This window comes from Sus scrofa, chromosome 12, assembly GCF_054392235.1.
Source record: "Sus scrofa isolate SSC_HxYL_T2T_F1_AM1 chromosome 12, Sscrofa_HxYL_maternal_Yorkshire_Landrace_v2.0, whole genome shotgun sequence".
NCBI lineage: Eukaryota > Metazoa > Chordata > Mammalia > Artiodactyla > Suidae > Sus > Sus scrofa.
Window position 1 is genome coordinate 21,958,604 of NC_139394.1, and position 14,857 is coordinate 21,973,460.

Below are 14,857 nucleotides of genomic sequence, written 5' to 3' on the forward strand. Positions count from 1 at the left end.
AAAAAGGTTTTTAGTTGAAGAATCAGAAATAAATAGAGACTAGAACGACAATAGAAAAGATCAACAAAAGTAAGAGTTGTTTTAAAAAATTGACAAATCTTTAACAAGAGAAAAAGAGAGAGGACTCAAGTAAAATTATAAATAAAGAGGAGACATTACAACTGATGCCTGAAATACAAAGGATCATAAGAGAATATTAGAACAGTTATATGCCAACAAACTGGATAATCTTGGAGAAACTAATAAATTCCTAGAAATATACCACCTACCAAGACTGAATCATGAAGAAATAGAAAATGTGAAGAGAGTAATAATGAGTTAGGAGACCGAATTGATTAATCATGAACATCTCACCAAAGAAAAGCCTAGGACTAGGTGGTTTCCTGGTGAATTCTACCATTTAAAGAAGAATTAGGAGTACTCTTGTGGTTCAGTGTGTTAAGTTGCAGGATACAAAATCAACATTTAAAAAAAAATCAGTTGCAGGAATTCCTGTTGTGGCTCAGCTGTAACAAACTGACTAGTATCCATGAGGATGTGGGTTCAATACCTGGCCCTGTTCAGTGGGTTAAGAATCCGGCATTGCCATGAGCTATGGTATAGGTTGCAGATGCAACTAGGATCTGGCATTGCTGTGGCTGTGGTATAGGCTGGCAGCTGCAGCTCCAATTCAACCCCTAGCCTGGGAACTTCTGTATGTGGCAGGTGTGGTCCTAAAAAGACAATAAATAAATAAACAAACATATAAACAAATAAATAAACAAAAATAAAATCAGATTGTTAAAAAATAAAAAATCAGTTGCATTTCTACATACTAACAAAATATCAAAAAAAAAATTAAGCAATCGCATTTACAATAGCATCAAAAAGAATAAAATACTTTGGAACAAATTTAACCAAAGAAATAAAAGACTGGTACACCGAAAACTAAGAAACATTAATGAAAGAAATTAAAATAGACACAAATAAATGAAAAAACATCCATGCTCACAGATTGGAAAAAATTAATATTGTTAAAATGTCCATACTACCAACATGATCTACAGATTCCAACAATCTCTATCAAAATCCCAATGGCATTTTTTATAGAAATAGAAAAAAAATCCTAAAATTCATAGGGAAACACAAAGACTCTTAATAGCCAAAGAGATTTTGAGAAAGAACAAACCCGGAGCTGGCACACATCCTCATTTCAAAATATATTACTATATTTAATGTACAATGATTAAAACATTATGGAAGATATACAAATGGCCAATAACCCATGAAAACAGGCTCAACTTCACTCATCACTAGGGAAATGCAAATCAAAACTGCAGCAAGATACCATCTCATACCCATGAGAGTGGCTACTATCAAAAACACAGAAAATAGCAAGTATTGGTGAGGATGTGGAGAAATTAGAACACTTGTACCCTGTTGGTGGGAATGTAAAGCGGTACAGCTGAGGCAGAAAACAGAATGGCAGTTCCCTAAATAATTAAAAATAGAAGTATTATATGATCCAGCAATTCCACTTCTGGGAAAATACCCAAAAGAATTAAAAGCAGGGTCTTGAAGAGATATTTGCATAGCCATGTTCCCAGCAACATTAGTCACAACAGGGGTTCCCGTCATGGTGCAGCGGAAACGAATCCCACTAGGGACCATGAGGTTGAGGGTTCGATCCCTGACCTCACTCAGTGGGTTAAGGATCCAGCATTGCCATGAGCTGTGGTGTAGATCGCAGATTTGGCTCGGATCTGGCGTTGCTGTGGCTGTGGTGTAGGCCAGCAGCGGTAGCTCCGATTTGATCCCTAGCCTGGGAACCTCCATATGCCCTGAAAAGACAAAAAAGACAAAAAATTAAAAAAGAAAAACAAAACAAAACAAAACATTGGTCACAATAACTAAAACCTGAAAGCAGCCCAAGTGCCCATCAACATATAAATGGATCAGTACAGTGTGGCACATACATACAATGAAATATTATTTGGCCTTAAAAAGGAAGGAAATTCTAACATATGCTACAATGTGGACGAACTTTGAGGACATTTTGCTAAGTGAAATAAGCCAGTCACAAAAAGGCCAATACTGTACAACATACCTGATTCCAATTAGGCTAGACAAAATGAAAGGGACAGAAAGCAGAAGGGTGGTTGCCAGGGGCTGAGAGGAGAAAGAAATAGGAGTTATTTTTGAGAAATATGTGTAAGAAGTTATGGAGATGGATAGTGGGGGTACAACATTATCAGTGTATTTAACAGCCCTGAATTGCACACTTAAAAATGGTTAAATGATAATTGTATGTTCTGTCATTTATTTTACTGCTATGGCTAAAAGCAGTATGGCTGTATAGCACAGGGAAATTTACTCGATAACCTACATGGGGAAAAAATATGAAAAGGAATGGATATATGTATATGTATAACTGCTTTACTTTGTTGTATGCCTGAAATTAACATAACTTTGCAAGTCAACCATATTCCATAAAATTAAAAAAAAAAAAAAAGGCAGTATGGTACTGCTATAAAGACAGACACAGACCAATGGAACAGGATAGAGAGCCCAGAACTAAAGCCACACATATACAGTCAATTGATCTTTGCCAAGGGAGCTAAGGACACATAATTGAGAAAAAATAGTTTCATTAACAAATGGTGTTGGGAAAATTGGATATCCACACGTAAAAAGAACAAAAATGGACCCCTGTCAAGAGAAGGGATTTAAGGAGTTTCCGCTGTCGTGCAATGGGTTAAGAATCCAGTGGCAGCTGCTGAAGTTGCTTTGGAGGCACCAGTTTCATCTCCTTCCCCTAGGCACAGTGGGTTACAGAATCCAGCATTGCTGCAGCTGCAGGGTAGGTCACAGCTATGGCTGGAATTCAATCCACGGCCTGGGAACTTCCTATGCCATGGATGCAGCCACTAAAAAAAGAAAAAGAGAGAGAGGAGGGATTAAAACAAACAAACAAACAACTACTAAGTGCATTCTAACTCCAATCAGTCTGAAATTAAGCAGTTGTCAGAAGTCTACTTTCCAAACAAACCAGGGAAGTCATTTTGTGGAAGGAATTAGCACATTAAAATCTAATTCTCAGAAAAAAACTGGGAATCTACCAACAAAACAAATCTCATTCATGTTCAAGAAATGTAGAATGTGAATTTGAAACAACAGCAAAAGATATCAAAGCACATTTGAAGCTCAGCACCACATTTATCAGGGGGACAATTAGAATAAGATTACATAAGGAAAAACTTTATCCTGAGATAAGCAGACATTAACAAGGCATAACTTAAAGTTTGCAAGTCAGTTATTTTTGAGTACCTACGACTTGCACATTGTACCAACAACATGCAACCGAAAATATGCAGGTTGTATAATGAATGTTCTAATACCCAATGGAGTCTCAAGAAATGATCATGAGATGTAGCTGAATATGTGTTTCAAACTATGAATAAAATAACCACTGCCAGGAAAGAAATAGAGAGATAGAAAAGGCCTAGAGAATCAGGCAACTCTACTTCCCACTTCCAGAAAAGCACAGCTAAACTCTTGTAGTAATTATGGGTTTGGAGGCAATCTATGATTTAAAGAACTCAAGGAGTTCCCACTCTGGTACAGTGGGTTAGGAATCCTATTCTGGTTGCAGCCACAGCTCAGATTCAGTTCCTGGCTGGGAACGTGCATATGTCATGGGTGCAGCCATTAAAAAAAAAAAAAAGAAAAATCGAGATTTGCTCTTATGAGTAAATAGATAACAATGTTTCATTGAGTCAAGCGTCATACATTCCAGCCCTGTTACAGAAATGCTTCATGATCTGTATTGCTACCTAGCTTCAGGGCCAACTCATCTCCAAAATGATTTTAATAATATATGTTTAACTTACTACGCCAAAGATTATAGGTTAATTAGTATTTATAAACTATCTAGAGATAAGTAGATTAGGTTAATAACACTTTGCAGTCTCATGATACCTCTTATCCAAGTAACTCAAGACTTACAAACTATTATACTGATGACGGGCTCCTGTTTTTCTCTTTGTTTTATTCATGGGAAACATGGGCAAAAGGTTAACATTTTGACCAAGTCACTACAAAATCGTAGCAAGTCTCCGAATATGAGCTGCATCTCTTAACTTATCACGCATTGGTCTAAACATGTACCAATGGTCGGAATTACAGTTTTACATTAAATGTTTTTCAATATTTTGAATCAAAGACATGGATTTTTCTGGATTCTGGTCCACCAATCTTTTGGAGAAAATAATCTTTTACATATTTTACATGTGTAATCTTACTTTTTTTTGAGATATGTGATTACAATCATCTTACATATCTTTTCGAGAAAATAATGCTGGATGTTTTTCAAAGCATTCCCTATCCGCACCATTGAGAAATCTCACTCAAAAAAACTACTCTTTGAACCCATAATCAGTTAACCAGTCAATGTGGACCATTATAAGTTTTAGAAACCTGACCTGTCTGATATGTCCACTCTATTATAATAATTTAAATAATTACATTTTACAAAATGTTTATGCCCTTCAGACTGTGTTATAATCATTAATTACTGGAACAGTTCAACCTGCATTTGAGACTCTGTAACGTTATTATTTTCATGCGCCCAACAGGGAAAAGAAGCACAACCACACAGGGTACCTTCTCAGGGGCATCAAGGCAAAAGAAAGAAGACTCTACTTACCAGTGACAACTCTTCTTCCACTGGAGTACCATAATGACTGCTTTTCTAGGTCGCGATGAAAGTACCCCTCTTTTCCTATATTTTACTCCCTCCTCGCCAAATATGAATCTCACATCTCAACATAATTCATGCCTTAAATACATAAATTTAAGCTAAAAAACATGAAATAATATTTTTGAGGTAGAAAAATGAACAATTTGGAGACTCAGGAGTCAGTTGAATGGACATTCTGTTTCTGGACTAAACCAAGAAATCTCTATTCAAATAATTTTCTGTCACTGCCACATTCTCATTAATTTTAGTTAAATTGACAAGCAAATTCTACAGAATTTTTAGTATTTCCATTTTCAACTTAAAAAATCAGTGAAAGAGGAGTTCCCGTCGTGGCGCAGAGGTTAACGAATCCGACTAGGAACCATGAGGTTGCGGGTTCGATCCCTGCCCTTGCTCAGTGGGTTAAGGATCCAGCGTTGCCGTGAGCTGTGGTGTAGGTCGAAGACACGGCTCGGATCCCGCATTGCTGTGGCTCTGGCGTAGGCCGGCGGCTACAGCTCCGATTTGACCCCTAGCCTGGGAACATCCATATGCCACGAGAGTGGCCCAAGAAATAGCAAAAAGACAAAAAAAAAAAAAATCAGTGAAAGAACTGCCACTACCAAAGGATCACTGTATATTGAGAGGATCCGATTTTAATACGGAAGAAAACACTTAATAACACATGAAAAAACTGGGTCACTTTGCTGACAGCAGAAATTGGCAGAACATTGTAAGTCAACAATAATTTTTAAAAAATAAGATGCTAACGAATACATTTACCAAAATAAATATAAAAAAATGAAAAATAACACATGAAAAATGAAGATGCTCCATAAGCATTTGCAGGACAAAAGCAGCAGACATTGTCCATTTGAATTATGAATCCTTTGTTATACAGGAGGGGGAAAAGCTAAGCTCTATCCCAGAGGTCAAAAAGACATACATTTACTCATATTTAATTTTGATTTTGAAACTGATTTAGTATCACTCCACCTGGTACCTTTTTCATACACAAAGGTATCCTTTGGGCTGCTTTCCACCTACAGACTGGACACTATTAAAAATCACACAATTACAAAAAACAACAATTAGCATGCGAGAAATACTTTATTATAGATTGACAGAGTTAAGACTAAAATGACCTACTGAATCCTATAAAAGGCCAGGGGAGTTACCTTCCACGGATGGTGTGCTTTGGCTTTGCTTCTCTCTGAGAAAGGGTCGCTTGGCTGTGCTGCCGTCATGCCTTTTCCAATTTCTAGTGGATCCAGGCGCCTCTGCTCTCCAGCAGGTGCCGGTCGGTGGTCTGGTGGAAGAACAGGCTTCAGGGCTGGGAATGCATGTGGCGGGTCGAGGGCAGGAAGCAGTTTTTCTTGTACTCTTGGGAGCGTTTCTTCTGGAGGAGGTTTCTATAACGGTGGTAGAGGGTTGGGAAGTGGCATCTGTGCTGGTTTTCTTGGAAAGGAGCACAGCCTCCTCTCTAGGAATGAAAGGATGACCATGCAGAACCTCAATGACCGCCTGGCCTCCTACCTGGACCATGTGCGTGCTCTGGAGGAGGCCAACGCTGACCTCGAGCAGAAAATCAAGGGCTGGTATGAGAAATATGAGCCTGGTCCTTGCAGGGGTTTGGATCAAGACTATCATAGATATTTCTCAGTCATTGAAGATCTTAAACGGCAGGTAAGAAAGACGGATACTTTGACTACAGACTTTGGGTGCGCAGAACCTAAAAAAAAGACAGTAGAAACCGAGCTTAGCAAATTTACATGATGTAGAATTTGCTCACTCTACATTTCTAGCGCTTACTTAGCGCACTGCTGGCAATAAGAATTTGTAGAAATTAGGAGTTTCTGTTGTGGCTCAGCAGGCTGAGAACCCGATATAGTGTCCATGAAGATGCTGGTTCGATCCCTGACTTTGCTCAGTGGGTTAAGGATCTGATGTTGGTGCAAGCAGTGACGTAGGTCACAGATGCCGCTCAGATCCAGCATTGCTGTGGCTGTGGCACAAGCCTTGGTTGCAGTTCCATTTCTATCCCTAGCTTGGGAACTTTCATATGCCACAGATGTGGCCATAAAAAGAAAAAAAAAAAAGAATTTGTAGAATTAACTAATGAAAGAGAAATCATTTCCAAATAGATATAATTGCTTCATTGATCTTATATTTAGCTCCTATTTTTTGATCAGGAGTAATAAGAGTGTCCGTGATTTGGGAAAGCTTATGCTCTTAAGCTTTGCCTCTTAAGCTCTGAAGAAAATCCAGGTTCCTTTAATGTAGAAAAAAATGATGCTAAAATAAATGCTTGAGGTTAAGAAGATAAGAATCACATTTAAATCTGAAGTTTCCCTTGACTTTGGACACTTAACATTTTGCACAATCTACCCTCTTTAGATTATTGCTGAGACCTCCTGTAATGCCGGCGTTGTTCTCCAAAAGGACAATGCCAGACTGACTGCCAACGACTTCAGGCTGAAGTAGGTGAAAACAATGTAACTCATTATAATAAAAATACTACAGTTGGAGTAGCGAACAGAGCTTTTGCTTTAAAAACCTACCTGTTTTTGACTTGTGGTTGCCAAGGGTGGGAGAGGGATTGGGAAGTTTGGGATTAGTAGATGCAAACTATTACATAAGAATGGATAAACCACAAGGTTCTACTTATAAAGCACAGGGAACTATATTCAATAACCAGCAATAAAGCATAATGGGAAAGCATCTGATAAAGAATATATATACATATGTATAAATGAATCACTTTGCTGTACAGTAGGAATTAACACAACATGTAAATCAACTACACTTCAATAATTTCTTTAAAATAACAAACACGTTTTATAAAATAAGAAAAGAGCAGTGAAGAAATTAAATCAAGGAAGCCATGATAAAAAGTAATCATAAGTTCTCCTGTGGCACAGTGGGTTAAGGATCCAGCATGGTCTCTATAGCGGCTTGGGTCACTGCTGCGGCACAGGTTCAATCCTGTATGCCTCAGCCGCAGCCAAAAAAGAGCGATCATAAGTTTGAAACAATGTTTTTATTCAACTGTTCAGCACATTGGATGCCAAAAATCAACCCTGAAGAAACAACTCTTTCAACTATTTAGAAATCAGTAGGTATACCAAAGAGTTTCCTCGCTTTGCTGTGGGCATATACCCCAGGACTGTGTACCAAACATCACTTCTTTCGCGATACAAAACCTCCGAGAAAGTTATGCTTTGGACCTGCCTACCATTATAATTCTCAAGCACTCTAACAACCTCTAGGTATGAAAATGAGCGTGCTCTGCGCCAGAGCGTTGAGGCTGACATCAGCGGTCTACACGGAGGTATGGATGAGCTGGCCCTTTGTACCACCGACCTGGAGTTACAGTGTGACGCACTCCGTAAGGAACTGATGTGCCTCAAAAAAAATCACGCGGAGGTGAGGAACCCCGCACTGTGGCTCCATCCAGTATCCAATCGCCTTCCTCAAGTCCACTGTGTGAATATCCATCAGACGTCTACTTTGATCATTAATTCAGATCCCTTTTCCAGGAAATGAAAGTCCTGCAGTGTTCAGCTGCGGGGAATGTGACTGTGGAAATAAATGCAGCCCCGGGAGTGGACCTCACTGTTCTGCTGAACGACATGAGGGCTGAGTACGAGGCCTTGGCCGAGCAGAACCACAAAGATGCCGAGGCCAGGTTTCACCAGAAGGTACGTCTGTGGCAAGGCACACGCCAAGGGCTTGTTCGGGAGACCACTGAGCGGGTCACTCACTCGTCTGACAATTATGCTTCAGAGGGCTTCGCTGCAGCAGCAGATTTCTGACCATGCGGGAGCAGCCACGACAGCCAGAAACGAGCTGAGGGAACTGAAATGCAATCTGCAAAGCTTGGAGATAGAACTTCAGTCCCTCATGGCCATGGTTCGTAGGAATCAGCATTGCTTTGAATGAGTGTGTGTGTGTTAATACATACATATATGCAAATATAAATATATACCTAAATATGTACATGTGTATAAAACTGAATATACATGATTAATTACATATAACTAAAAAGTATTAGACATAGATATAATACATACCAATGTCCATAAATATTACTTCTGACTCTATAATCCCAAAATTTGAAAAAGAAATTTTTTTTCAATGGAGAGAAAAATGTTGGTTTGGGGGTGGGTGATGGGGTTGGGCCAAATCCGCAGCATACAGAAGTTCCCGGGTAAGGGACTGAACCCATGCCACAGCATTGACCTGGAGCCACAGCAGTGACAACATGAGATCCTTAACCATTAGGCCACCAGGGAACTGCCTCGAAAATTGTGTGTGTGTGTGTGTGTGTGTGTGTGTGTCTTTTAGAGCTGCACCTTGGTTAACCATTGAGCCACAACGGGAACTCAAGAAAATGTTTTTTTAAAACCTGGCTAGGGAGGTCTGGTTGTGGCACAGCAGAAACAAATCCGACTGGTATCCATGAAGATGCGGGTTTGATCCCTGGCCTCACTCAGTGGGTTGGGGATCTGGCATTGCCTTGAGCTGTGGTGGAGGTCACAGACATGGCTCAGATCCCATGTGGCTGTGGCCAGCAGCTATGGGTCCCATTCAACTCCTAGCCTGGGAACTTCCATATGCCTCAGGTGCAGCCGTAAAAAGAAAAGGAAAAAAAACAAAAAACAAAAAAACCTGGCTAATGCTAATTTTCAATGAAAAAGATTTAACCCTTGTACAAGTATTTCTTTCCACCTTGAGAATGTTTAAAAACTAGAAACATGTCATTTCTCTGTTACACAGGCAAGCCTTGCTCTGTTCTTCTTTCAGAAATATTCCCACGAATGCTCCTTGGCTGAGACAGAAGGCAGTTACTGCCTTCAGCTCCAGCAAATCCAGGAGCAGATCGGGGCTCTGGAGGAAAGACTCCAGCAGATTCGAACGGAAACCGAAGGCCAGAAGCTGGAATATGAACGGCTTCTAGATGTCAAAATATTTTTAGAAAAGGAAATTGAAACATATTGCAAATTAATAGATGGAGGAGAAAGGTAAATATCCCCTTGTGAAAAAAAATGAAGCTCACATCAACCAGATTTTCTCGGTATACATGTACACCAATAGCGCATCCTAGAATTTCCTACTCTGAAGAGCTCGCCTTGGGAATTTATTACTGCATCCAGGTGAAATGAAAAGAGGTAGTCAAATCAAATTTCTATGTATGGAATGTGTTTCTACCTATTAACATAGGAAACATTTAAATATGGGATGCTGAACGATTCCTGTCCTCCAATTAAGGAGGAAAATTGCTGTCCGTGATTCAGTGTTGAGGCACATGTCTTCTCACGGGACATTCAGCTTTACTATTGCTTCACTAGTTATTACACATGTACCCTGGACTAAGGGGGTTATTATTACATTTGAAAAGATGAGGAATGAAGAAATAGGAAGATTTAATTTGGAGAGGTCACCAGAGCTTATTAGCCAAGAGCCACAGCTCTGGGTGCGAGTCACACCTCTAAGTGAAATTGAGCATAGTTTAATCTCTTTCAACCCCAGCTGCCTTATTGGTAAAACTGACAACACCAAAAATGTTCTTATCTCCTCTTAACCATGGCACTCACTTTGTAGGTAAAATGCATGCATCGGTGGCCTGCACATAAAAGGTAGTTGGTAATTAGTGGTTCTTACTAAATGTTTACTCGTGGAGTTCCTGTCGTGGCACAGCGGAAACGAATCCAACTAGGAACTATGAGGTTGCAGGTTCCATCCCTGGCCTCCCTCAGTGGGTTAAGGATCCGGCGTTGCCATGAGCTGTGGTGTAGGTTGCAGATAAGGCTTGGATCTGGTGTTGCTGTAGCTGTGGTGTAGGCCGTCAGCTGTAGCTCGGATTAGACCCCTAGCCTGGGAACCTCCATATGCCATGGGTGCGGCCAACACCCCCCCCCCAAAAAAAAGGGAAAAAACAAACAAAAAGAATGTTTGCTCCTGGTCACACCATGAGTCAGTAACAGCGTATGCATCCTCCAAAGCCAATGTCAGCCCTCGGGAGCCTGTTCTCCTAAGAACCCAACAGCAATTGCTTCCCCTTGAGGCCAAAGCACTTATTAACCCAACCATTTTTCACTACTCTCACAGCACCATTCATGTCATGTTATAGACAACATTTGACATGCATATGTTTTAATTTCTTTTCAAAAGCGTAAACTGCTTATATCTTTGCTCTATATTTTTTCCAGCACCCAGCCAGAACCTTCTGCATGGTAGGTCCTCTAAACATGTTCACTGGCCAAGTGGCTGACTGAAAAGTCAGAATGAGAATTGGGAATCCTTATCATGCTGTATATGCTAATATCTGCCTCGAGGAAATTTCTGATTATAAACGACCACTTAATCTCTTCTTTCACTATACTGAAGTCATGAAAATCTTACTAATGTCTCTTAAACATAGGAGGAATTTGAATCTTATTGAAACTAGAACTCCAAAACTTTTATTCCCCATTCATAATTAGTTATGAGCTCCCTAATGAAAGTAAAAAAAAAAAATGCAATAATTTTCTCTTCTCTTCACAGAAAAAGCAACTCAACATGTTACAAATCAAAAGGACGTGGGCCCATAAATTCTGAAAATCAAGTCAAAGGTATAGAAGTCTCTTTTTTTTTTTCTTGCTTTTTAGGGTTGCACCTGTATCATATGGAAGTTCCCAGGTCAGGGGTCTAATCTGAGCTACAGCCGCTGGCCTACACCAGAGCCACAGCAAGCACAGGATCCAAGCAGTGTCTGTGACCTATACCACAGCTCACAGCAACGCAGGATCCTTAAACCACTGAGAGGGGCCAGGGATGGAACCTGCAACCTCATGATCCTCGTCAGGTTCATTAACCGCTAAACCACAAAGGGGACTCCCTAGAAGGCGTTATTATTTAATGTCACTCTTTTAAACTCCAGCAATCATATTTAAAAAGTCACTTACTTGTAAACCAAATAAAATTGTTTCTAAGTTTAATTCTAGTGCATGAAGGGATAATGGGTCATTATACCAGTTCTTAATATTTGTACTTCACATTGCTCTTGAATAGAAGCGTTCAAATTACGAAGTTACTTTGCTATGGCTGTGGCGTTGGCTGGCAGCTGCAGCTCAGATTCCACCCCTAGCCCAGGAACTTGCATAGGTCACAGGTGCAACTATAAAAAGAAAAAAAAAAAAATTATGGAGTTACTGAAATAGGGAATCAATTCCCCCAGTATTTTTCTTACTTAGAACCTATTCTTTTCCCAGTTTCAGTGGTTTGATAGAAGAGCTACTTTATTTGAAACTGCAGAAATAGGGCAAGTTGGTGTTTAAAAGAAGATATTACTTGTTCCAGGCCTGTACTTCCCTGACAAGTTTTAATCTGTGTTTCACTTAAGCCTTCGAATACCCATTGTTCTGAAAACAAAGGTAGGTACAAGAAAGACAGCCGCAGGCCTTGCTAAGCATAGCCTTCAAACACAGTATTATATCTTAATTTACTGCAAACTTTCAAACACTGGGTTTTTAAAAAATTTTATTGGAGTATAGTTGACTTACAATGTTGTATTAATTTCAGGCGTACAGCAAAGGTGATTCAGTTATACATATATATATATCCGTTCCTTTTTCCCATATAGGTTATTACGGAATGTCGAGTAGATGTCCCTATGCTACACAGTAGGTCCTTGTTAATTATCTATTTTGTATGCAGCAGGCAATAGTTAATTGAGCACTCAACGTGGCGTTTATTTTATTTTAGACTCAAAAGAAGAAACTGTTGTCAAAACAGTGGTGGGGGAACTAGATCAGCTTGGCAGTATCCTTTCACTAAGGGTTCATTCAGTTGAAGAAAAATCCCCTAAAATAAGCAGCATTACAACGGAGCAACGAGTGCCTTCTAAAGTCCCAAAATGAGAGGGGGGGAGTTATTTTTTTTAAAAAGTCTCCCTTCGCAAAATTCCATTGGCCAAACAACCCAAGGAAATCATTGCTTTCTGTTCTTCACGATAAAAGGGTCAGAATGCGTTTTCCTTCTCTTCCCTTTCTCTTGTTCTTTGCATGTAACTCTTCTCAGGAACAGGAAAAATCTTGCTCTGTTCCTGGATTGTGTTTGTACTTAGGGAGCCATTTTAGCCTTTACATTAAAAATGTTTCTGTTGATTTCTTCTTCTTAGTCTTCTTTTTATGGCTTTACCTAGAAGTTCCCAGGCCAGGGGTTGAATCCCAGCCGGGGGCCTGCACCAGAGCCACTGCAATACCAAATCCAAGGAGCAGCTGCAGCCATGCCACAGCTTACAGCAACACCAGATCCTTAACCCAGTGAGTGAGGCCAGGGATCGAACCTACATCCTCACCAAGACAACCTGGGGTCCTTAACCCACTGAGCCACAAAAGGAACTCCTGTTGAGTTATTTTGATAAGTCTGGTGCTTCTGAATTTCTGAATTGATCTCAATGTCACCGTACTAAGGATATGCTAATAAAATTAAGTGCACTTAATTTTATTCACTTACACTCACTCATGGTGGAAATTCGCTTACGGTATATTTACTTTGGTTCGTGAGAGGATGAATTGGAAAGATTGCTGGCCCTAATCTCTGGTCCCAAATCTGTTCTTGATTAACTATGTAAATGACTAGTTCTCTTTGGGTTTGGGTTTCTGGGGATGTAATCGAAGATTATACTCATTGAGCATTAGGATTTGTTCAACCTAATATTGCCTCTCCTACGTGGCTGATCAGCTAATGTTAATTTGTTAATCGGCATCTGGAGAGCTGCTTTTCCACTTTGCCATACATGTATCTGTATCTCTCTGCCCCTACCGTGGAGGTAACTAAGCAAATTTAGATCTGCATGGCTCAAGCCTGAGGTGGTTCTCCGTGTTGCTCACATCCTCCTGCACACAAGATCCTGACCAGATTATTTTGGAACGTGAAGCTGGAGACAGCGGCCCGGTGCTAGGCTATGGATGTTTATTTTATTTGAGTGGTGAGGCAAGGAACTCTGCAATAACCTAGATTTCCACTGTGCAGGATAAGGTATCACTAAAGGGTATTTACAGCACATGTAAATGCAAAGTGGCCTATAAAGTAAGTCAATTCTATTCCAATTAAAAAAAAAAAAAAGTGGCCCATAAACTCAACCTCACCATCGCTGGGTGCTGAGCCCCACTAAGCTTGCATTTCCAAGTCTCAAAAGCCACCTAGCTTGCAATTGTTTCCTACCTCAAGTAAGGTAGTTGACCTCAGCCCAGGCACAGTTTCTTGAGGTGGAGCTATAGCTGAAAGTGACTTTTTCCATGGCTTTCTTGTTATCCACGGCCTCAGTTATGGTGACGGGAGCCATTAGTTCAATGGTGTAGAATTGGATGGAGTTAGGTTAGAAGTACTTCCAATTGCAAGACCACAATACCAATATCTTACGTTAACTGAGTGTGCTTTAATCTTGCTTTCTGTGAATTAACCAGTTGGCTCTTCATAAAGGCTTATAAAGGTATGTGTTTTATTATCTTCCTTTTACATATGAAGACATAACTATTCAAAGAGATAATTTCCTCAGAGTTACACAGTTGACGTGTGTGGGGTCTAGGTTCAAATCCAGATCTCTCTCTCCACCATGGTGACCGGGAAAAAGTCAGCATAGGAATTTCACCTATTTTCACACTAAGATTCCACTGCCATCCCAGAGGGACCTTAATCAGGCAGATCCTCGTGGGCATAGATGTAGTCTTTTCCTCTCTGTTCATCACCCATCTCCAGTTCCTCTCCAGCACCAACCTCCTCTGCCCCCATGTTGATTAAGTCCTGGTCACCGGATAACCCCCTCTCCTAGCCTACAGGGGACCTCATTATGCTTTGTTACCATCTTATTTCAACAAGGACGATACTCCAGAGGCACTGTCTCCCAGGAATTGGAGGACTACAGCCAGAGCCTCAGCTCTCTCAAGACCCTTGGCTAATCCACCACCTTACACCACAGTGTTGAACTCTCTTTCTCTGCGACCCCCCAGTACTAGTCACTCCTTGTTCCCAAGAGAGTTGTTATTCTTTCCAAGAACAATCTAACTTCATTCTTCTGTACCCGCTGTTCCCTATTTAGATAAATAGACTCCTCGGTCCACAAAAGATAGATTTATATTTAATACAAGTATAAGT

At 40.2% G+C, this 14,857-nt stretch overlaps 1 protein-coding gene and 1 long non-coding RNA gene across 4 annotated transcripts in view; one reads left to right on the plus strand and one right to left on the minus strand.

Moving 5' to 3' along the window:
- Window positions 1-470: 470 nt before the first annotated feature.
- LOC106505430 (uncharacterized) overlaps window positions 471-14,857 on the minus strand; it is a 101,039-nt gene continuing 86,652 nt past the window's right edge. The window contains exons 3-5 of one of the 3 annotated variants that reach the window (XR_014821171.1): window positions 6,254-6,449; window positions 5,896-6,129; window positions 471-2,906 (exon numbers count right to left, since the gene is read on the minus strand). This is a non-coding gene — a long non-coding RNA (uncharacterized LOC106505430). The remainder of the gene's footprint in view (window positions 2,907-5,895; window positions 6,130-6,253; window positions 6,450-14,857) is intronic. The other 2 variants (XR_014821172.1, XR_014821173.1) reach the window with 2 other exon arrangements.
- On the plus strand, window positions 5,963-12,618 carry KRT26 (keratin 26). The gene is made up of 8 exons (XM_003131482.5): window positions 5,963-6,403; window positions 7,115-7,197; window positions 7,987-8,143; window positions 8,257-8,418; window positions 8,504-8,629; window positions 9,524-9,741; window positions 11,264-11,331; window positions 12,464-12,618. The coding sequence occupies exons 1-8, from the start codon at window positions 5,963-5,965 to the stop codon at window positions 12,616-12,618; spliced, it is 1,410 nt and encodes a 469-aa protein (XP_003131530.2).

Excerpts from the sequence above, each read along its gene's own strand:
- KRT26 (XM_003131482.5), top strand. The coding sequence starts at position 5,963 with ATGCCTTTTCCAATTTCTAGTGGATCCAGGCGCCTCTGCTCTCCAGCA. Across the intron at positions 8,630-9,523 it reads TTCAGTCCCTCATGGCCATG|AAATATTCCCACGAATGCTC; the intron begins GTTCGTAGGAAT and ends TTCTTCTTTCAG. Across the intron at positions 9,742-11,263 it reads TTAATAGATGGAGGAGAAAG|AAAAAGCAACTCAACATGTT; the intron begins GTAAATATCCCC and ends TTCTCTTCACAG.